This window comes from Lytechinus variegatus, chromosome 15, assembly GCF_018143015.1.
Source record: "Lytechinus variegatus isolate NC3 chromosome 15, Lvar_3.0, whole genome shotgun sequence".
In the NCBI taxonomy this organism is placed as follows: domain Eukaryota; kingdom Metazoa; phylum Echinodermata; class Echinoidea; order Temnopleuroida; family Toxopneustidae; genus Lytechinus; species Lytechinus variegatus.
In genome coordinates this window covers 2207231-2229449 of record NC_054754.1, presented here as the reverse complement: position 1 = coordinate 2229449, position 22219 = coordinate 2207231, and the positions used below count along the sequence as shown (strand labels likewise).

The 22219-nt window shown below is 36.1% G+C and overlaps 1 protein-coding gene across 2 annotated transcripts; it reads right to left on the bottom strand.

Moving 5' to 3' along the window:
• Window positions 1–1811: 1811 nt before the first annotated feature.
• LOC121429208 (D-galactonate transporter-like) lies at window positions 1812–15782 on the bottom strand. 2 transcript variants are annotated; one of them, XM_041626166.1, is made up of 7 exons: window positions 15290–15782; window positions 10960–11106; window positions 10139–10411; window positions 7415–7469; window positions 6302–6496; window positions 4343–4636; window positions 1812–3004 (listed from the first exon to the last, which is right to left on the bottom strand). In XM_041626166.1, exons 1-7 carry the CDS (start codon window positions 15427–15429, stop codon window positions 2549–2551), a joined length of 1560 nt encoding a protein of 519 aa, XP_041482100.1. In that variant the 5' UTR covers window positions 15430–15782; the 3' UTR covers window positions 1812–2548. The 2 variants fall into 2 exon arrangements, with proteins under 2 accessions (XP_041482100.1, XP_041482101.1); XM_041626167.1 differs by lacking the exon at window positions 10139–10411.
• Between the last annotated feature and the right edge of the window lie 6437 nt (window positions 15783–22219).

Sequence of the window (22219 nt, the reverse complement as noted above, 5' to 3'; positions counted from 1 at the left end):
AGTTAGGTAATTAAACAATGGTGGGGAAGATTGGTGTAACCAAGTTTCACTTATTCCAATTGCAGTGAATCTAAAATGTTTTAATGAATCGAGAAGATTTTGAAGATCATCAAAATTCCTGTTTAAGCTTCTAGCATTGATATGCAATAATTTAACATCTTCTATATCATCTTGAAATGTTTCACTGAATTCAGTAGGAGTATGATATTTGCTCTCAAAAGGATATTCATTTATAGCGTTGTAAAAAATAAAAGGATTGTTATTCATCGTCATGATAAATTATTGAAACCCCAGAAGGGAAATGCAGATAAGAAAACATGTGGCTTGTGCAGTTGCGTGCAGGTGCATACGCGAATATGAAAAGCAAGATACAGAGTTATCTGTGAATGGATAACACCTGTCATGACCCACATAGGACGAGCTTGACTGAGCTAGCGGAGCCCAACCGTTATCAACATAGAAATAACATCTCGCCTGCATAGCAGAGCTAGACTAAAGGCGCTGCTTTTCCGTATTATATCACTAAACATCCTGCCCAAGTTTCATGTCACATGACCAAGGTCAAAGGTCATTTAGGGTAAGATGAACTTTGGGCATGTTAGGGGTATTTGTTGAATTGGCATCATTACTTTGAAAGTTTATGCATCTGTTTCATGAAACATAGACATAAGGGGAAATCAAGTATAAATGATTGTTTTGCACACATCTTAGATCACATGGTCAAATTCATTTTGGGTCAATGGACATAGTATTTTATTATCATATAAATTATTTTTGTTTGTGAATAATTATTTAATAGCTGTTTTCAATGTCAGCACTGCTGCTATGTCCGAATCGCGTAATACAGGCGAGATTGCCAGAGGTGTTCCACTTGTTTCTCTATAGCAATCCCTCTCTCCCCAGAAGGAAAAACCAGTTCCACTGGACCAGTTAGACCAGTATAATTTTAACTGGTAACTCTGGAAATTGGAACATCGGTTTACTGGTCTAACTGGTCATACTGGTCCAGTTAAAATTTTACTGGTCCAGTTAAAAATTAAACTGGTCTTGAAGTACTGGAATTTTATACTGGTCTTGTTTCTGGTGGTTGTTACTGGTCTCGCTGGTCTTCATACTGGTCTCACTGGTCTTCATACTGGTCTAACTGGTCCTCAAACTGGTCGAACTGGTCCTCGTTCTGGTCTTACTGGATCAGATTATTACATGTATTTGAATTTTGTCAGACGTGTATCAATCAGATATGATTATTTACGTCTGGGACCGACCTTTAACGTCACCATCCGAAAGACGTGACCAGGGCTCGAACCTCGAACCTTTGCATCAATTTGTAACTTCCCCACAGAGCTTGGATTACAGGCGCACGCCACAACGCCCAGATTATTACATGCACGCCACTACGATCAGATTATTACATGCATTTGGTTTGTTATATACCATGGCCAGTGAAATGTGATGGAAAAGATAGTTAGTAAATTAATCTTTCTGCTGTTATTTTTAATGTGATGTATGAAATTGCACATTTTCATTGTGAATTAGTTCACACACTTGTTTTGAAGGTTTTCAAACAACAATGAGTGCAATTGCAAGGATATTCCATTATAAATCCTGATTTTTCTTTAAAAAACAGGAAATATGCAAATGAGGTAAACCACGTGATCAGCATCATCAGAATTACTGGTATTACTGGTCTTGACCAGTTTAATTTCAAACATTGAATTACTTTATACCAGTTGACTATATATCAGAGGAATACATCTTGCTTTGATCTTAATCATAATAAGAGGAAATATTTATTTTAATGTTAATATCAATACTTGATAATTATGATAATATTAATGATAACTAGATTTTAATTCGTCATGAGGACGAATTAGGTGGTCTGTTTGGTAAAAATTTGGTACACCAGGATTAAGAGTGAAAATAAAAAAAAACGGAAAAGCACTAAGAAATTATTCAGCACACATTCTTGTATTCCAAGGTAAACCACTGGGCACAATATCTATCTGTGGTCCCTTTCAGCCTATAATATATGCAAGACATCTGCTCATAATCATGTATGTTTCGACATCGAAAAGGTTTGGGGTCTCCACTCTAAACGCATGCATTTAAGAAGGAAAATTCAGATTGGTTGTTAATATTGACCATTTGAATGTGGATTTAGATTTAACCCCTGGGATCCGTTCTTAAATCTGAAATCATTTCATTTTCAAAATCTAAATAGAAAAACCACAGCTTGCATGGTTAGCTCCTATTCCCAACAGATCTGACATCAGTTTTTATAAAACTTACAAAAATGCATTATGGGAATTTCGATTTTTATTTAGCTGCTGAGCTCCATTACCATGGCAGTTGCAATTGTGGCAAGTTTACCATAATTGTACGTCCATACCATATATGAAACGGGTCATCCGCTCTGGCCATGCAAATCACAGTGTAAACACACAATATCATTATGATTCAGTTTACCCTATTCACAATAAAAACAAACTGTAAACTGAAACAACATACACGAACTAGCATAACACTAACATTTATAGTGTATTAAGAATTATTTCCCAACTAATGCATCCTTATCATGTCCGTTATGAGAGTATACCAGGGGAGTATTCTCGGTCATCTCCCCCGCTCTTTGTTCTTTCCCAGTTTCTCGACTGGCCAGTTGACTCTCGCTCACTTTCTGAATGTGCATGGTAACCCAGCCGAGGAGAAGAAATATTAAGCATAACCCGAACAGGGTTCCAACTAGAAGCGTGAGCGCCAGTCTGAAGCTCGTCGCAGAGGCGATCGGGGTGATCAGGAGATTGATGGCTCCCGCAACGGAGTGTAAGGAGAAGTAAGCGATGGCAAAGACGACCAGCTTGCATTCCATGGGTGTAAGATCTGAGATGATAGAGAGCAGTGTTAAGTAGACGCATTCCGCCACAAGGGTCAGGATACCATATGAAATCACCAGAGAGGTAAGGTTGGTTTGGAAAATCAATACTCCGCATATAAACGAAATTATCTGGGGATGAACATAGACATAGAATAAGGAATTAGTTAGGGAAAAACATTCGTAACAATGAAATAGGACTAAATTAATGTATTCTATCGATGGATCAAATGGCAAAACGGACTCTACATGTGAATAAACATATTAACATACAATATGCCTCATCAAGGAGCTCCTTCGATGCATCCAGTACAGTGCTGCCTCAAGATCTTAAAGAATCCCCTAATGTAAATTCAAACTGAATAAAATATATATTTTTGCAATACTCGTTGCAAACAGGTCAAACTGAATGACTGATTTAATTGTACTCAGCTTTTGTGTTTATGAGTATTATGTGCGCTCATATCATATACATGTACATATTCAATTGAGGCCAAAAGTTTAAATACACCCATTGAATTCAATGAAATTTGTTCACTTTTGCCAAAAATCGTAAAATCTATTATATCTTCAGAAATATAAATACTACCTTATCTACCGTATCAAATGGAAGATGGTATGCCGTTGAGATTAAAGTATATTTCAGGTGGAATTTTCTTTGAAGAAAAAAAGTAATATGTGCCAAATGGACTAAAAAAGTAATATTTGTGCCAAATGGACTATTGTTTGATATTATATTGTCAAACATCATTTCATAGAAATACATAAATGTCAAATCTATGATTTATATTACATTTTCTATCATGATATGTCACCACGGAACAGAAAGTGTAATCTGAAATGTTTGTGTTGAGAAGTAACTAGCACAGAAATGAAATATTTTTTTCAAGTTTTTGTTTCAATCTGTCTAAAATATGAAGATTTTAGGGGGAAAATGGCACCTCAATATTCTCAGCTCTTGGTGACGAAGCAATGTAATGAAGGGGTATGAATATGTTTGATATCATATTCGTTACGGTAACACAAATATTTTATAACATACAGTACATTTTCTGATGTTGGCAAGTGTCAACTTTTCTCTGAATTCAACTTTTCTCTGAATTTCCTGGGTGTATGTTAACTTCTGGCCTCAACTTTACATGTATATTATTTGTTCATTTTTTATTTATTTTTTCTTCTTAAAATTACAATTTGCCAAAGTTTTTTATCATCCCCGCAAATTTGACCCTAAACTCGTAGCTTTCCTATAACGAAATAGATACCCTTTTTCATTATTTTTGTTTTTGACACCCTTATCACGTTACGTACGTAACGTGCCATATCTTGAAAAAGACATCCTTTTTACGTGTTTTTCTGGTCGCGCATGGTATCCACTCGTCAATGTAAGTGGCCCCCCGGGGTTAAGAGTTAACTAAAAACGGTTTTTGTCTTTAAACATCGAAGGATGAGTAAACATGTATTGCTTTTTACCATGAGAATGATTGTCACGCAAATCCTTCCGCGTAAACTAGCAACTTTCCGTAGACGATCGCACGCCATCCCTCCAAAGATACAGCTGGGAAATGCTGCGATTATTGTAATCACACCAACTAGAGATATATTAAAACCTGGAAAGTATTCGACCAAGTAAAGGGTGATGTTGAAAGACAGAACATAGGCGACTGCAATACGTGCTGTTTGTGCGAGGATTATAAATATCATGAAAGACCAAGCAATCTGTCTCAAACTGATACGAAGCTGGCTCCAAGATGGCGTCAAGGTGTTCTGAAAATATAAAAACGGATAAGAATCAGAATTTATGAAACTATAAGGTGATCTTCACTGATAAAAGTTACAGGATACTGAATGCCTAGACAGCTGGCAGCCGTCTGTTTTGGGGAGTTTTTTTTTAATTTCTCCTCGTATTTGGTGAGCGGAACAACCAACATAACAGAGACCGAAGCGTTTGGTATACTGACACCCATGACTGTGAGCCAAACACCCGAGATCTTTAAATTCACGAAACAGTTCCCAGAACTGCAAACAGTTCCCTTACGATGGTTAGGAATTTCGTTGTGATCCTGAGACTCGTACGTTGTTCATCCGTCGAGTCCATTATAGTTCTCATTTCAACAGCTGAACTCGTCATCTCGGTCAAAGATATTTTCTTCAGTGACCAACGTCAGTCTACCCTGATCGATATATCTCTGCTACCTACAAGAATAGTGTTAACATGTCAAAAATGTGAGTAGGGAATCAGAACGCTGTCGATCGCACCACCTCCCAGTGACAACCCCAGAACCCCTGATAAGAATCAGGTATGAAGATACTACGATACATACAATATCCCATTCCCCTTATTATCATTATTAGCGGTTTATTTCCAATTATGATCTAATGCCAATTCGTCCGATTATACCAACTCGACTACTATCATTTTGGTCTACCATCAGTTCGTCCACTATCAACATCTCCATTTCGTCGAATAACCAATTGGTGCAATTGCCATTTAGTCCATATACCATTTGGTCTAATTGGACTGTTAATAAGAAAATGGGTATTAGACCAAATGGTCATAGACGAACTGGTGATGAGACGAAGTGAATATCTGACCAAACTTTTGGACCAAGTGGCTGTTAGACAAAATGTTGATGAACGGAATGGCATTAGACTAAATGAGGATAGACAATGTGATGAGTGGACGCGTTAGCAATAGACGAATTGGCAATTTACCTTATCAACTGTCTGTATCTCAAATAAAGGAAATTTGCTAGGCCTATTATCCCCCATTTCCACAGATACTTTTCTTCTATCCAAACTATATATCATAATTTGTCTACAAAATATTTTGTATTATTTTTATATGTTACTTATCATGATTATCATTAATGTATTGTAAATATTTGTTATAATGTATGAAAATGATCAATATTTATGTTATTTCTGTTGGTATAAATCTGAATCCACGAGTAAAATTTGCATGAATACATCATGCACATGGCGAGTCATTGATAACGCCACAGACTCGCCATAGCTCCCCCCAGTCATCGGTGGAACTGGCTCCAGACCGCCAAAGGCTACTATATACATTGATACAAATGACATATTTAGAGAGTTTGCGCACTGCGACACAAAACGCTTTCCAGAACATAGAAAATATATTGTCAAATGCACATACTCCATGACAAAGAGCATAATTGGTGGATTAAAACAGCAGTTTCGTTCGGTCTGAACTCTGGACAAACGATATATTTGCATCTTTTCATCAGCTTCGAAAACTAGGACGAAACTGCTGTTCCGGTTCAAAAATTTTCGACAAAGACCTCCAAGCTGTCCATTGTCATTTGACAGGCATTTTCAAAACATTTATTGCGTTCTTGAATTCGTCTCCGCTGCCGTTGTGAAAACTCCCCATTATCATCGGTGTGACTGAATCACAATCCGTTATACCTCGTTTTGATTATGATGTCCTCTAGGTTGCACCATGAAGCAAGAAGCGACAGCGAGGATGAGACCTGACCCACCACAGATGATGTAACACCATCTCCATCCCATGCTTTCACTGACAAGAATGAAGATGTATGATACGCCATACCCTGCGAGGTTACCGTACTGTCCTATCCCAAAGACCACAGTGTGTACCTCCTTTGGGGTGGTAATGGGTAAAAATAAAGAAGGGATTGAGAGGGGATCACGTTGTATGGTATCTTAATTGGAACGTTAATTGGGGTGAACATAGTATTGGGTGAAACTAACAGGCGTATTATTAGTCTGCTGTGCAAAACCTCCTTCAGTTAATCACCCGTCTGAATGCGCAGCCTACATTAACTTGTGTCCTCAAGACCCTCGAATTGAAACAACAATTTTCTTATGAGCTAGTCTTTGTGTGAAGCCCTCCTTGTTGATCTAAGTTTTAATCAGGGTCTATGCCTGCAGACTAGCGAATAATCGGGGCCTTGGTGGCACTTCAATAATAAAATAAAGAAAAATAATGAAAACGAAAAGAAAAATGGATGAAATATGATATCAAAATATGATGTCAAAATATATGACAGAATTAGGTTTTTATTATTGAAGGCCCAAAATAGGAAATAGGAAAATAAAAAAAGAGGAAAATGCTGAAATCGTAAACGACTTTAAAGATTTTTTTTCATACGCCATGTTGAGCCTTTCAGAATATTTGGCTCGTTGTGCCATTGTAAATTAACCAATACACTCTATCATTACTACACTAGAAATAAAAAAGACTATCCATATGGACATGTAATAACTTTAGTATACAGAGCGCATAATAATTATTTCATGACGAATATAGGACATCCTTTTCATTACCTTTTTGTCATAGCTTATTGCAAGCTATCACTTTCTTTTTTTAGCACAATCTGTTCTCATGGTTTTTTTTTGCAAAAACCATTACTACTTTCAAATTGTCATTGAAAAAGATAAAATGCCCCTAAATTCAACTTAAGTTAAGGACTTAAATGTAACAGAAGATGGGGGTACATAGTTAACGACTGATAATTCACAATGGCAAAAACAAAGTAAAAAATTATAGACTCTTACCTTCGGAAAGATATGAGATAAATATCCGAGAGCTAAAGGAGGATATGGACCCGAACTGAAACAAGGAGAAATAAAGAAGAAAAAAAAATCAAAGCATGATAGGAGTTTGAAATAGAATCTTGATATTATGGTCGGAAATGTTACCTTTTAGCAAATAATAAAATCCTTTATGGGGAATACATTGGCCATACGGATTGACCGTCAATCGGATTGGGTTCGCTCGAGCCACTATCCCGCCTCTGTGGTCTAGTGGTTAAGGCACCGATGTTCTAAGCTGCGGGCCCGGGTTCATTCACGGTGGAGACATTTTTTCGGCCTCACCAAAGTTTTGGGGAACCTTGATTTAAATCTACGCCTAACATTATTCTCTATATAAATTTCTTTCACAATCATCTGAAAAAACACGAATTATTTTCGAAGCTGTTATACTTTTTCACATAATGTAACACATTTACACACAGCAGTCGAATGGATGTCTATCAGGGGCGGCGGATCGAAGTTGAAAGTGGGAGGGGGTGGCACAGGAGAAAAAGGCACTATCTTAAACATGGCCATATGCGAAATTGTTTGCTGGGGGCGCACGCGTAAACTTTTTTGGGAAAAATCGAAAGAGAGGCACCGAAGCGACCGAGCTTATCATTGAGGCGCTTTTGCATTTTTTAAAGTGAAATTGTTGGACTTTGTACATTTTTGGTGAATTTAGTCGAAACTCACAAAAATGCACTAGCAGAAGGAAGCAGAACGGCGCTCAATAAAGAAACTGGGCGTTCATCGGGCACGAAAGGAATGGTTTTCCAGGACAACTATATGAAGAACAGGCACCAATAAGAGAATGCAAAGGGGCACTCGTTAACACATAAAGCAGGTCATTCGCAGGTGAAAGGGGTACAGAACATGTTCGTGGAAACTTTTCTTTGGTAAAAAGGGGCAATGATACGAGAAAGGGCACATATATGAAGGCAAAGGGGCACTTGCTAACGGCAGAAAACGGATCCTTCTCAGGTGAAAGGGGTATAGAACACGTTCGTGTGGGGGCACTTTTCTTGGGTAAAAAGGGGCACCGATACAGGGGCTCCTATAAGATGGCAAAAGGGCACTTTAGACATAAAGCGGGTCCTTTTCCGGTGAAAGGGGCACAGAACGCGATCGCGAGGGGAAATGGTTGGTAAAGTTGGCACTGATACGAGAAAGGGCACTCGGGAACACATAAAACGGTTCCTTTTCCGATGAAAAGGGCATTGTGCACGTTCATGAGGAGGCATTTTTCTTGCCAGGCAACTTTTCAGTGCTTCAAAGTGAGGGGGGGCACAACGCCCACCCCTTTTGAGACACCTGGAGTCTATGGGCGCAAAATCTATGTTGTGTCATGTGTAATATTGCGTTGTGTGATATTTTATAGATTTCTCCGATGTATTTCTTCATCGCCGAATGGGATAATAACGACGATGACGATAATAATAATAATAATAATAACAATAATGACTCTATTAATACAAATAACAAAATCAATAATACTAAGAACACACACCCGTGCCCTTACACACACGCTTTGCTCATCACGACAGACTATATTTTTTATCGGATTCCCTAGATTCAATTTCCGTACTTCATTTCCTTTTGATAATAAACTCCTTAAACCACACGCTTAATCACATCATGAATATAACGCAAATTTGAAAAAAAAGTAGTTTTCCCCTGCATGCTAAACTTTAAAGATACATTTTCGAGGTGTTATTAATCACCAAACCTTGATATTACTGGGGCCCGTTGCAGAAAGAGTTGCAATCAATCGCAACTCTAAAATCAAGCGCAACTTGATTTTCAACCAATCAACAGCGCGCATTTGGGACTTGCGATTGATTTTTTGACTTGCGTTTAATCGCATCCTGTCAAAGAAATGAGAACTTTACTCACAATAATAATTATAAAGAAAAGTAAAATCCAGTAACCAAAGTTCCTAAGAAAAGTATCATGTATTTTTTTTTTGCTACATATTGTTACTTCGGGCTGTTAAGGTACTTTGGGACATACTTTACCGGCAAACTGCCTATTCTATATACGCTCGAAAGTGAAGCACCTCCATTCATCAATTAAGTGGTAGGCCTATATTAATTCAAGTTCAAGCCCTGATTGCATCAGTTAGGAAACCAAAGAATTCTGTCGGGTACACGTTCACCTCACCTGGGTTGAGTGTACGTGTAGCATAAATCTAGATAAATCTATTGTGTCTATTGCTGAACTAGGAAAACATGCCATTGGCTGAGTAAAAGTCGAGAGTCTACTTCTTCACTTTTCAATGAAAGAGACGGAATTGGAATAGGAAATACTAGGGTCCGATACCAAAAAATAAAATATTTGATTTTATATTTCGGTAATAAAAACAATAGCTAACGTGATAAGTTCATATGATGTGTACAGAGAAATGACGTGAACTCGAACCACACATTTCTGATTTTAAAAAAATTAACAAACAGTGACCGGACGTGAGAACAGTGCAACGATGATGGAAGGATCACCCCCCCCCCCCTCCCTCCCGGAAAAGAAATTTAAAAATGAAATATAAGAAAAATAATCAATGAAATTAAATAATACAAATAAATGAATTGATGGAAATGAATGAATCAAATCATAAAAATAAAAAAAACATGAATAGATAAATGAATATATAGGTGATAAATATATTAATTATCAAAATCGTTATTATCTTTAATCACTACAACGTACAATATGCCGAAAAAAAAGCGAAGCAAGGCGATCGCCCAGTAGTCTTCTACGAAGCCTGTGGTAAATGTACAGAGGGTCCACAACACGGTGAGTATCCCAATGGCAAATGTCGGTCTCAGATAAAGCCTTTGAAACAAGCCTACGATTGGAATTGCTGCCACACCCTGTATTATGAGGTAGATAGGCCCAGCTAATACGTCATAAAGTGTACCTTGTCCTGTGTATCGTATGCCACACACATCTGGTAAGAAAAACGTGCTGTTTTCAGAACACCTTGTTTTTTCATAATAAAGAGAAAATGGTGAGAAAATTATGAAATTTTAGTATCCTTTCTACTAATTGTATTGAAATCATTTCTATAAATTTGATCCCGTTTAATTATATTTTAGAACTTACTCAATCTTCATTATTATTCAGTTTGATTTCATACTATGCTATTTCATTGTTTTTCTTATTTCGGGTGCGTTATCTGGAATAGGGGATCTGCCCATACCTCCTGGAAAAAATAGAACTTCATGCAAGATGATTTCAAAGTAATTTGATCTCATCCAAACTTATATACAGACATGCCCCCCCCCCCTACTGATCATATTGCAGGATATATCGTATTGACGAGGATCATGATAATCATGATGAATTTTGTTATAAATGTACTGCCTTTGATAAAATCATTGCATAAGATCATTCATCCATACACTGTTATCTTAACTTACATTACATTTTAGCAGATTTGCCAACCGTAGTTTATGTACTGTGTAGTTTCATTTTGCTACCTATCACCTTTTCAATGTTTTGTCAGCATAAAATATTTTTAAAAATACCTTCCTTTCTCAGCACACAGTTCCTGGCCGGTAATATTGCGATCGTGGAGGTAGTCACGTGCTTCTGTTTCGTTGATCACCTGACATTCTGTTTCACCAAATTCCAGCTCATTGGCCATTCCAAATATTGTAACAATGAGCAGATACCTGATTTAGAAAAAAAAAGTTTCAGAAAGCAATACATGTCAATCAATCATGTAATCGACCAAATTAATTTTGAGTAGATTTAATAATTAGTGAATGATGACACGGAATTTCTTAAGAAAAAATGTTTTGTGACAGAATTTGACATGAAATTTTGAACATATTACAGATTATATTCTTTCCTCGTGCCCCCACGTCTTTTTTTGCGGGGGGAGTGGTTCTAGTACCCTAAAGTATCCTATCTATCAGGTAAACATCCAGTTTGTTCATTGCTTATTATTTTCTGTGATAATTTTTTTTTCATTCTTAAAGATATGCATTTTGCAATGAGTTTAAAATCCGTGTTTATAGATAATGATTCTAGTCTCCAGTTATTCAGATAAATATAGTTTCTTTTCCCTTTTCAATAGAAGATAAATAACACGCCTTCTTTGTTCAAGCGACATTAAACCACGTGCAAAGAGAAAATTTAAGCTCCGAAGGGTCCGAAGCATAAAAATACCTGTGTCTTCAGGCGCGTCCTATCCAGCATCAGATTCTACTAAAGCATTTCATGTGGACAATAGTGATTCTAGTATGCTTGTGCATGGATGGGCCCATACATTTCTTTGTCTTATTTGATGCTAGATTCGGCTGGAAAACCATCAGTACCCCAGCCAGTACTTGACGAGGAGTAGGACCCGGGGGGGGGGGACTTACATTCACGAGCGGATACCATAGGCGACCAAAAAACACGTAAAAAGGATGTCCTTTTCAAGATGGGGCACGTCACGTACGTAATGTAATAAGGGTGTCATAAACACTAAAATGATGAAAAATGGGTATCTATTTCGCGAGGAAAGCTGCGTGTTTACTGTTTAGGGTCAAATTTGCGAGGGTATAAAAAATCAAGACTAAATTGTTTATAAAGGATGTACTTCTTGCCCCAGGAGTGTTTAGAGTACGATTTGCGCCAGTTGGGCTGTACTAAACCCAATTAGCATTGACATAATTATCGCTGTACTTGTTTAGGGGTTCAATTCAAGGAATTGCCAATAGTATCGTTTTGTTTCCAATACTTGTTAAAGGTAGGGTTTCACACGCCAATACTTGTTAAGGGGTTCATTTTCAGAATATGGAAAATACGTGTCTAGGGTGCATTTTGAGATCTCATGGTCGCGCATGGTATCCACCCGTGAATGGAAGTCCCCCCCCCCCCCCTCCCCGGGAGTAGGACCTAAATATATAGCCAAGTCACGTGGCCTTTTCAAAAGGCTAGCAGTCCCTGGGCTTTTGTTGTTTTTTCAGTTTTCAATGCGTCGATAAACCCAATTGAGAAATAAGACCTTCACAATTTTCTGCCAATTGTTAGACAGTTTTGGACAGACTTTGTCATCCGACGACAGGAAATCGTTGATGTCTGGAAAATTTGACAAGCAAAAAAGGTTATCACCCCAAATTTCAAGTCATTTCGACGGAAATAAATTTGACAAGCAAAAAAGAAAAAAGGTTTTCATCCAACAAGTAGGGTCATCTCGTCCTAAAATGCATGTTTTATTTCGATTTTGAATGATTAATTCTTACCATCATATAAGACCAGAAATAGTAGGGGGACATTTGATATTATGTCCCCCTCCTATTTTGAGTAGGGGGGCACCTCCCCCCTGGGATTTCCGCCCATGTGTCTGGAGTAAGCGGATAAAAAAAATTCTCAATGTTTCTTTTGGCAATGGACAAAATTTCTCGAATGCGACAGTATTTCCTTCGTCGTTCATTAATTTAGTCATTGTCTCTTGCATGCCTTTGATTTCTTTGATGATTCGTCTGTTCATATACTGAAGATAATTTTTTTAAGAAAATGATGTTTCGTTGATCATTTAAAAGTAAGATTATAATATAATTATAAAAATCAATTCAAAGCGTTCAATAAAAACGTGTAATCACAAATTAATAGATATGTACAATAATAAAGATAAAAAAGACAACAGAAAAATAAAACTAAAATTTAAAAACAAAAACTGAATGCAGCGTACTTGATTGGAAAATGGCGTATGCGAAAGTTAAGGTATGTCTTGTTAAGATATACCAATAAGATGAATATTCAAAGAACAAGTAATACAATTAAATGACAAAAAAATGAAAATTAATATAAAAACAATGGAGTAAAGGGGAATATTAATACGAATTAAGGAGGTGAGTTTTATATTTTTTAAGAATTACTATATGTTGGATGTTGAATGAGGGCAAGTCTAAAGAATTCCATACAAAAGGGCGTGATGAAGAGTTTGTTTGCTTCTTTTATTACCATTTTTTCCTTTTATCTGTTTATGAAATTTATGACGAGATCTGGTATTGTATGTATGAATTTCAGAAAAATAAGAAAACATATTCATATTATATGGAGACAGTGTTTGTGAATCGAAACGTTGCATAAGAGATAAAACCTGCAATTTATTACTATCAAAATATTGTGGGGGTTTTCATACGTTAGAATAATTGGGATGTGTGCATGCGCTAAATATTTTGATTTTCTTATCATTCTAATTGCTCTTTTCTGTAATTCGAATAACACCTCGACCATTTTACTATAATTATTTCCCCAGATTGAGTTACAATACATAGGTTGTGGTAAAACATATGCATTATACAACTGATATAAAAAAATATATTAAAAGGTAATTCATATTTTAAACGATTCAGAATACAAATATATTTAGAATTTTCTCTCGATATGTTACCAATATGTTCATTCCAATTCAAAAATTCATCAAGAATTACTCCGAAAAATTTCAAAGAATTGCAACGTTTGTTGTATCATTAGAATCTATAATACACACATGTCATTATTCTTGGAATTTTACTTTAAAATCTGAATAAGATTTGTTTTACATTTTTAATAAACATAATTTATTGCACTTAAACCATATTGCTACTTTTGAGCGATTAAAATTAACATTTGCACAAAATTCATTAAAGTTAATATTGAAGGCAAGAAGATTGATACAAATTAAAAACAACAAGGGCCCTAAAATTGATCCCTGGGGCGCACCAGTATCGATTGATTTAGCATCAGATAAGAATGGATAGTAGTAAATTGCTTTCTATTACAAAGATAAGGTTTAAACCATTCAAAAAATACATCTGACACCATAGTATGTAATTTCTCTAAAAGAATAGTATGAGAAAGTGAATCAAACGCCTTAGAAAGATCCAAAAAGGTCCCTATTACACTATTATATCCATTCATTTCAAAGGAGAAAAAGAAGTAGAAGAAGCAGAAGAAGAAGAAAAAAGGAGAAAAGAATATAAAACCGTCCTTCGCCCATTCATGATCTGTAGATAGAGGCAAACGGGGAGCCCGATAATAATGATTTTTAGTTAACTCGGCTTGACAGTGATAGGCATTATGAAGGCCTTGCTTAGGCTAGCTACATCTCGCAAGAAAATTTTGTTTTAGTTCCACCAGCATGAAAATATTGATTGTTCGCTTTTGTTTCAATCTTTAGGCCTACATCAGTTAAACAGTTTAGTGGACTTTTGACCGGAATCGCTGAAAAGGTCAGTGGTTTCACACTGATATCGCCTTGGTTTTCCTTTTTCATATCATTGCTAAAACAGGAAAAATATCTTGTAAATTTAATGTTAAATTACATATTTGCAAAATAAGCTCCTTGATAAACCCATGGGCGCATTAAAAAAATACAGGAAATATTAAGAGCAGAACATTTTGCAAAACAAAATAATAGAATTATCGTGTAAATTGTTATGACAGAAAATTTGAGATTTTCTTCAATGTAACACACACAAAAAAAGAAGAAAACAAAAAAGTTTTATTACAGAAAATTTGCAAGGTTCCATACACCATAGCAATTTTCTGCATTTTTACACAATTAATGTAAGAATAACAAAGTACAAGTGTTCTCGAAAACACCTGTAATCTTATCTGTTTCTTTGTTTTCCTTCTTTCTTTCTTTCATTCTGTGCGCACTGTACTTCGATTGATTTGCCCTGTCACTTGAAAACTTTTCTAAATCTTTTGCCCAGGACATCATTCCCAATAAAATTCATTTTATGTGCTATGGTCAAATGCATGAACCTCCGATAAGAAACAAAATCATTTTTGATAAATATAACTCAATTCAGGATTTGAAGTTGTGAAGTCGTATTCATTTTTTAAAGTCTTATCTAAATAAATAAGTATACTTACTGTTGAGTGAAGTTCATTACATTGAGTAGGGTGATGGTAGTTAGCCCATACACTCGCCATCCAAAACTGACTATTGCCTGATCGTTTGGACCGTCCGCCTTCGATTTCTTAATCAACAACAATTCCTCGCTTCCATCCATGGCGGGAATGTTGCACTTGATACAATGTCAATGGTCTTTCCCTTTGCCTTTCATACAGAAAGGCCCATATAACCATATAGTTATGCCGAGTAAATTTAAATCACTGGTGGTATCATGTTATTCATATTCAGCTATAATGCAAGCGTCTTAAAGTAGGAATTTCCTGTGAGGACGTCATAATCGACGGTGCGTTCCCGATATGATTGCATGACCGATGAAGTGAGAGGGGATATTATTTGGGCTCTAAATATAGCGAAGCTTTCCAGGAATTCTTCTTGCACCGTACTCCATTTCAACAGCATTTTATAAAGTTCTTTGATTTTTTTGTTATCCCACAGACTGGTAGAGCATATCGTGTGTGTGTGTGTGTGTGTATTTGAGTTTTGTCAGACGTGTATCAGTCAGATATGATTATTTACGTCTGGGACCGACCTTTAACGTCAACATCCGAAAGACGTGACCAGGGCTCGAACCTCGAACCTCTGCATCAATTTGTAACTTCCCCACATAGCTTGGATTACAGGCGCACGCCACAACGCCCAGTTAATATCGGAAGAATAAACTCTCTCTCTCTCTATATCGCGTCTTGTAATCGATAAACTTTGTCGGTCAGAGATCATGTGTGACGAGAAGACCCCTGGTGACTATGCCTAGTATAGTGACCTAGTTTCCAAACTGTTGCTGAATACTTGACCATGGCTCTTGTCCTGGACAAAAAAGACACTCATTCAGGCGTATTTTCATAAATATTATAAACCTCCTATAGTTGCTCCGATACTCTCAGCAGTCCTGCAGCATGCAGTTTTGATTAGAGTTACGGCACATCCATTATAAAGCACAAAATATCTCCGCTTTGGTTCACTCCTTCTTGTTCAAGAATTGTTTTTTTTTATATACTCCCTGAGTGATAATACCAAAAGACCAATGTCCATCGGATATCCTTCCATCACTGCGGTGATGACATCGCACCTGTAAATCACGCTCCAACAAACTGGTTGTGGACTGAAGCTGTATAGCATTTGAGAATTATGGTTAGAGAGAGAGAGAAAAAAAAAAATGATGGCTGACAGTTGAGAGTAAGTACAGTGACAAGTACAAACCCATTCTATTGTATTCCAGCGACAAGGTACGTACGCTATTGTAACAATAGATTTGCAAAAAATATATTTATATATATTTGTACATATATATTGCAGACTTCATGATTTGCAGAAATGAAGTCTGCAATTCACAAACCCTCACCCACCCTCTCTCTCTCTCTCTCACACACACACAATATGTATATATGTATATGTATATATTTATGTGTGTGTATATATTGCAGACTTCATGTTTGCGAATCTATTGTTACAAAAGCGCATATAGTACTTTGTCGCTGAAACACGATGAATGGGTTTGTACTCGTCACTGCACTTACTCTCAACTGTCAGACCCCCACTTCTCTCTCTCTCCCTCTTCCTCTCTTTCATTTTGTTTGTTTGCTTGAAATTTATTTCTGCGTTCCACATGTTCAACATAATACAACATAATCAATTATTACATAGATTTTACATATATATACATTTTAGACACACGTATCATTTACAATCTCTTTCTGAATATAAAAAAAGTATATGAAAAATATTATTTAACTAAATTTCAGAACGCAGGAGACCGTCGTCATAAGCGACCTGCTTGATGTTGACGACGGCCTCAAGGTAAAAAAAGCCACATGTAAAACTTACACATTTTTTAACAAGAGGTCATGAGGGTGTAGTGCAAGTGCAAGTGTAGTGCAAGTACATTAGAAGAGGAGGGGTCAAAATTCATCATTAAAAAAAGTACAAGTATAGTCAATGTGGCGGATTTGAATACAATGATATTAGGTTGCGCTTCATAGTGGCTTTAAAGGAATAAAGTGAGGAACACATTTTTGTAGTTTCGGGTAAATTGTTCCATAAGTCGGGCCATGGTGTCTAATTGATTTATGAGTTATTAATAACTTTGGGTTTGTTAGGTGAAAATTTCCAGAAATACGGGTAGGGTATGTGTGAATTGTACTGTTTAGATTAAATAAATTTTGAAATGAGGAGGGAAGTTGGTGGTTTTTGTATTTGAACATAAAAACTGCAACTTGCATGACATTCAAATCAGAAACCTTCAATGTTTTGAGCTTACAGAATAGTGGATCAGAATGAGAAAAATAAGACGATCCTGTACAGATACGAAGAGCCCGCTTTTGTAAGGTGAGAATAGGGTTGAGTTTGGTAGTTCCACAATTGGCCCAAACAATATTACAATATGTTATGTAAGGAAGTACTAGTGTATTGTATAGTAAAAACAGAGTTACTCGTGGTAACATAAACTTTAACTTATTAATAATTCCCACGCCTCGAGAAATACATAGTGTAACATGATTTATGTGATTATTCCAAGTTAAATTCTCGTCAATAATGACAGCCAGGAATTTCGAACTCTTCTTTTCTTTGATTGTATTGTTGTCAATGTTAATATTAATTGGATTATTATTCACATGGATATTGTTATGCTTGAAATGTATAAAATGGGTATAAAATTTTATTAATTCGGCATTCAAGATATTTTCTAGAGACTTAAGGCTCTTATGAGAATAAAATATGTTAGTGTCATCTGCAAATAGGACAAAAGATAACAGTGATGATGTATTGATTATGTCATTGACGTATGATAAAAACAGAAGTGGACCCAGGATAGATCCCTGGGGGACACCACATTTGATTGGAAGAGACCGTTAATTAATACCATTAAAAGTCACATACTGTTTTCGATTGCTTAAATAACTTTTAAACCATACGAGCGCCGAGCCCCGAACACCAAAGGAATACAATTTCGAAAACAATATATCATGATTAAGAGTGTCGAACGCTTTACTAAGGTCTAAGAAAATACCAATAATGTGTTCTTTATTGGGCATGGCTTCTGTAATTTTATCATATATCTGAACCAGAGCTAGATCCGTGGAATGATTTCTTCGAAAACCATACTGGTTTGGATTTAATATTTTATGGAAGTTTAGAAAATTATATAATCTATTATAAACATTTTTTTTTTAAATTTTTGATATACTAGGGAGAATGGAAATAAGACGGTAATTAGTGATTTCATGTTGGTCATCTTTTTTGAAAATTGGGGTTACATTGGCTATTTTTAACAAGTCTGGGAAAATACCCTATTGTAAAGACTGGTTAAATATGTGTGTTAGTGGATCAGCAATGAAATGGATTATTTCCTTTAAAGGTGAAGTATTAATTTATCATGACCTTTGGATTTCGAAGAATTTAATGATTTAGCAATATTAATGATTTCATTCGGGTTTGTCGGTCTTAAAAATAAAGAGTCTTGAAACGGTTCTGAAAAGAATTCAGTAAAATGAGCATTATTCGGAGCAGCAATTTGGGTGGCAAGTTGAGGACCAATATTAGTAAAGAAAGAATTAAAGCTATCGGCATAGTCGTTAGAATCTGTGATTTTGTTACCATTGAAAGTAAGGTTATCTTTAGGTATAGTCTCGTTTTTTGTTCCCATAATTTCTGTTATAACTTTCCATGTAGCTCCTTAGTTGGATTTTACCTTTTGTAATTTGTTTGAGAAATGTAACTTGCGAGAAAAACGAATTAACTTTGTTAATTTGTTACATTACGTTTTGTACACAACTAGACTTGTATCCGTATGGTTCCTCAAATGTTGTTTATAAAGTCGGTTTCTTGTTTTTATAGATTTAAGTATACCTTTCGTTAACCATGGGTTTATGGGTGTATTACGTTTACGTTTATTTCTTACAAGTGGAATGTTTTTATTGTAATAGAATTGTAGCTTTGAATTAAAATTTTCATATGCAGTATTCACATCATTTGTATTTAGGATATCATTCCATTCTTCGAATAATAAATCTTGTTTTAACATTTCAATATTACGAGGGATTTCTTTCCGATACATCAAATGCTGCGGTGGTTTAAAATGAGTCAATGATTTTCCACACACAGTAAATATAGGCAAGTGATCAGATAATTCGGAATACAGCAATTCTCCAGTTATCTTTTTGTCGTGTATATTAGAAAATATGTTATCAATTAAGGGGGTATCTCACTGGGCTTGAAACTAGTTCGCGACTAGTTCGCGACTACAAATTTTGCTAGTTGCAGAGACGTCTCCGCGACATCTCTGAGACGTCTCATGAAAATTACAGAGTCTCCGAGGAGTCGCAAGAAGATTAAACATGTTTAATATTTTTGGAGACTTTTTCTAGTCTCCGCGACGTCTCCGAGAAGTCTCCATCAGTTGCTGCGACGTCTCGGAGACTAATGATATCCGCGACTGCTGAGACGTCGCCGCGATGTCTCAGAGACGTCTCAGAGACATCGCGAAGACCTGCTGGAGACCAAAAAAAATTATAATACATTGCGGAGACGTCTCCGCGACACTTCTTCACACTGTTTGACCCACTTCAGAAACCACGTGACTGAACGCGTGCTGATATCCCTCCTCCTGCTCCAAGTCAGGTGTATGATCTTTCAAACGTTCCATCGAGACGTCTCCTTGGTGAGAGCGCAAGCCATTTTTGTCTCCGAGACGTCTCCGCGACTGCAGCGACTGATAAGTTGGAGACTGTCGCGGCGACGTCTCCGTTGGTGAGATAGGGCCTTTAAGGTTGAGGAGTGTATGTTAATTCTAGTTGGTCTGTTAATGAAAGAATAAAATCCATATGAATTCATCAGTTGCAGAAACCTATTAGAGAGATTGTTCTGATGCAATGGAAGAAAGTTGACATTAAAATCACCGAGAAAATATATCTGCTTATTTTCGTCTGCTAATTTGCTAACGCATTGCTCGAAATTATCATAAAATAGATCAAAGTGAGTATCAGGAGCTCTATATATTACACCTAAAATTCAGTTTTTGCATTGAAGATTGTCTATTTCAATAAAGAGAACTTCTGTTTGATCAAATTTGATATCATTTCGAATTTTGAAATTTAAATGATTGGCTACATAAAATGCGACGCCACCACCTCTCTTACCTATACGATCAGCTCTGACTAAATTATAGTTAGGTAAATTAAACAATGGTGGGGAAGATTGGTGTAACCAAGTTTCACTTATTCCAATTGCAGTGAATCTAAAATGTTTTAATGAATCGAGAAGATTTTGAAGATCATCAAAATTCCTGTTTAAGCTTCTAGCATTGATATGCAATAATTTAACATCTTCTATATCATCTTGAAATGTTTCACTGAATTCAGTAGGAGTATGATATTTGCTCTCAAAAGGATATTCATTTATAGCGCTGTAAAAAATAAAAGGATTGTTATTCATCGTCATGATAAATTATTGAAACCCCAGAAGGGAAATGCAGATAAGAAAACATGTGGAGGTGCTTGTGCAGTTGCGTGCAGGTGCATATGCGAATATGAAAAGCAAGATACAGAGTTATCTGTGAATGGATAACACCTGTCATGACCCACATAGGACGAGCTTGACTGAGCTAGCGGAGCCCAACCGTTATCAACATAGAAATAACATCTCGCCTGCATAGCAGAGCTAGACTAAAGGCGCTGCTTTTCCGTATTATATCACTAAACATCCTGCCCAAGTTTCATGTCACATGACCAAGGTCAAAGGTCATTTAGGGTAAGATGAACTTTGGGCATGTTAGGGGTATTTGTTGAATTGGCATCATTACTTTGAAAGTTTATGCATCTGTTTCATGAAACATAGACATAAGGGGAAATCAAGTATAAATGATTGTTTTGCACACATCTTAGATCACATGGTCAAATTCATTTTGGGTCAATGGACATTGTATTTTATTATCATATAAATTATTTTTGTTTGTGAATAATTATTTAATAGCTGTTTTCAATGTCAGCACTGCTGCTATGTCCGAATCGCGTAATACAGGCGAGATTGCCAGAGGTGTTCCACTTGTTTCTCGCTATATAGCAATCCCTCTCTCCCCAGAAGGAAAAACCAGTTCCACTGGACCAGTTAGACCAGTATAATTTTAACTGGTAACTCTGGAAATTGGAACATCGGTTTACTGGTCTAACTGGTCATACTGGTCCAGTTAAAATTTTACTGGTCTTCATACTGGTCTCACTGGTCTTCATACTGGTCTAACTGGTCCTCAAACTGGTCGAACTGGTCCTCGTTCTGGTCTTACTGGATCAGATTATTACATGCATTTGGTTTGTTATATACCATGGCCAGTGAAATGTGATGGAAAAGATAGTTAGTAAATTAATCTTTCTGCTGTTATTTTTAATGTGATGTATGAAATTGCACATTTTCATTGTGAATTAGTTCACACACTTGTTTTGAAGGTTTTCAAACAACAATGAGTGCTATTGCAAGGATATTCCATTATAAATCCTGATTTTTCTTTAAAAAACAGGAAATATGCAAATGAGGTAAACCACGTGATCAGCATCATCAGAATTACTGGTATTACTGGTCTTGACCAGTTTAATTTCAAACATTGAATTACTTTATACCAGTTGACTATATATCAGAGGAATACATCTTGCTTTGATCTTAATCATAATAAGAGGAAATAATTATTTTAATGTTAATATCAATACTTGATAATTATGATAATATTAATGATAATAATTACAATATCAATAACAATAATAACAGTAATAAGAATGATTACAACAATGATCATAATAATCATAATAATAATAATTGTGATAATCATAAGAGCAATGATGATAACAATGATAAATGATAACGATAATAAGTTTCTCTGAATTGCAAGATTCATTTTTCATAAT

Bases quoted from the DNA above. Each gene is read 5' to 3' on its own strand.
- LOC121429208 (XM_041626166.1), bottom strand. From the start codon at position 15,429: ATGGATGGAAGCGAGGAATTGTTGTTGATTAAGAAATCGAAGGCGGAC. The intron at 10,412-10,959 runs GTATTTTTAAAA...TGAAAAAACAAG, and splicing joins CTGTGTGCTGAGAAAGGAAG to GTGTTCTGAAAACAGCACGT. The intron at 7,470-10,138 runs GTACGTTGTAGT...TCCTTGTTTCAG, and splicing joins CGCTTTTTTTTCGGCATATT to TTCGGGTCCATATCCTCCTT.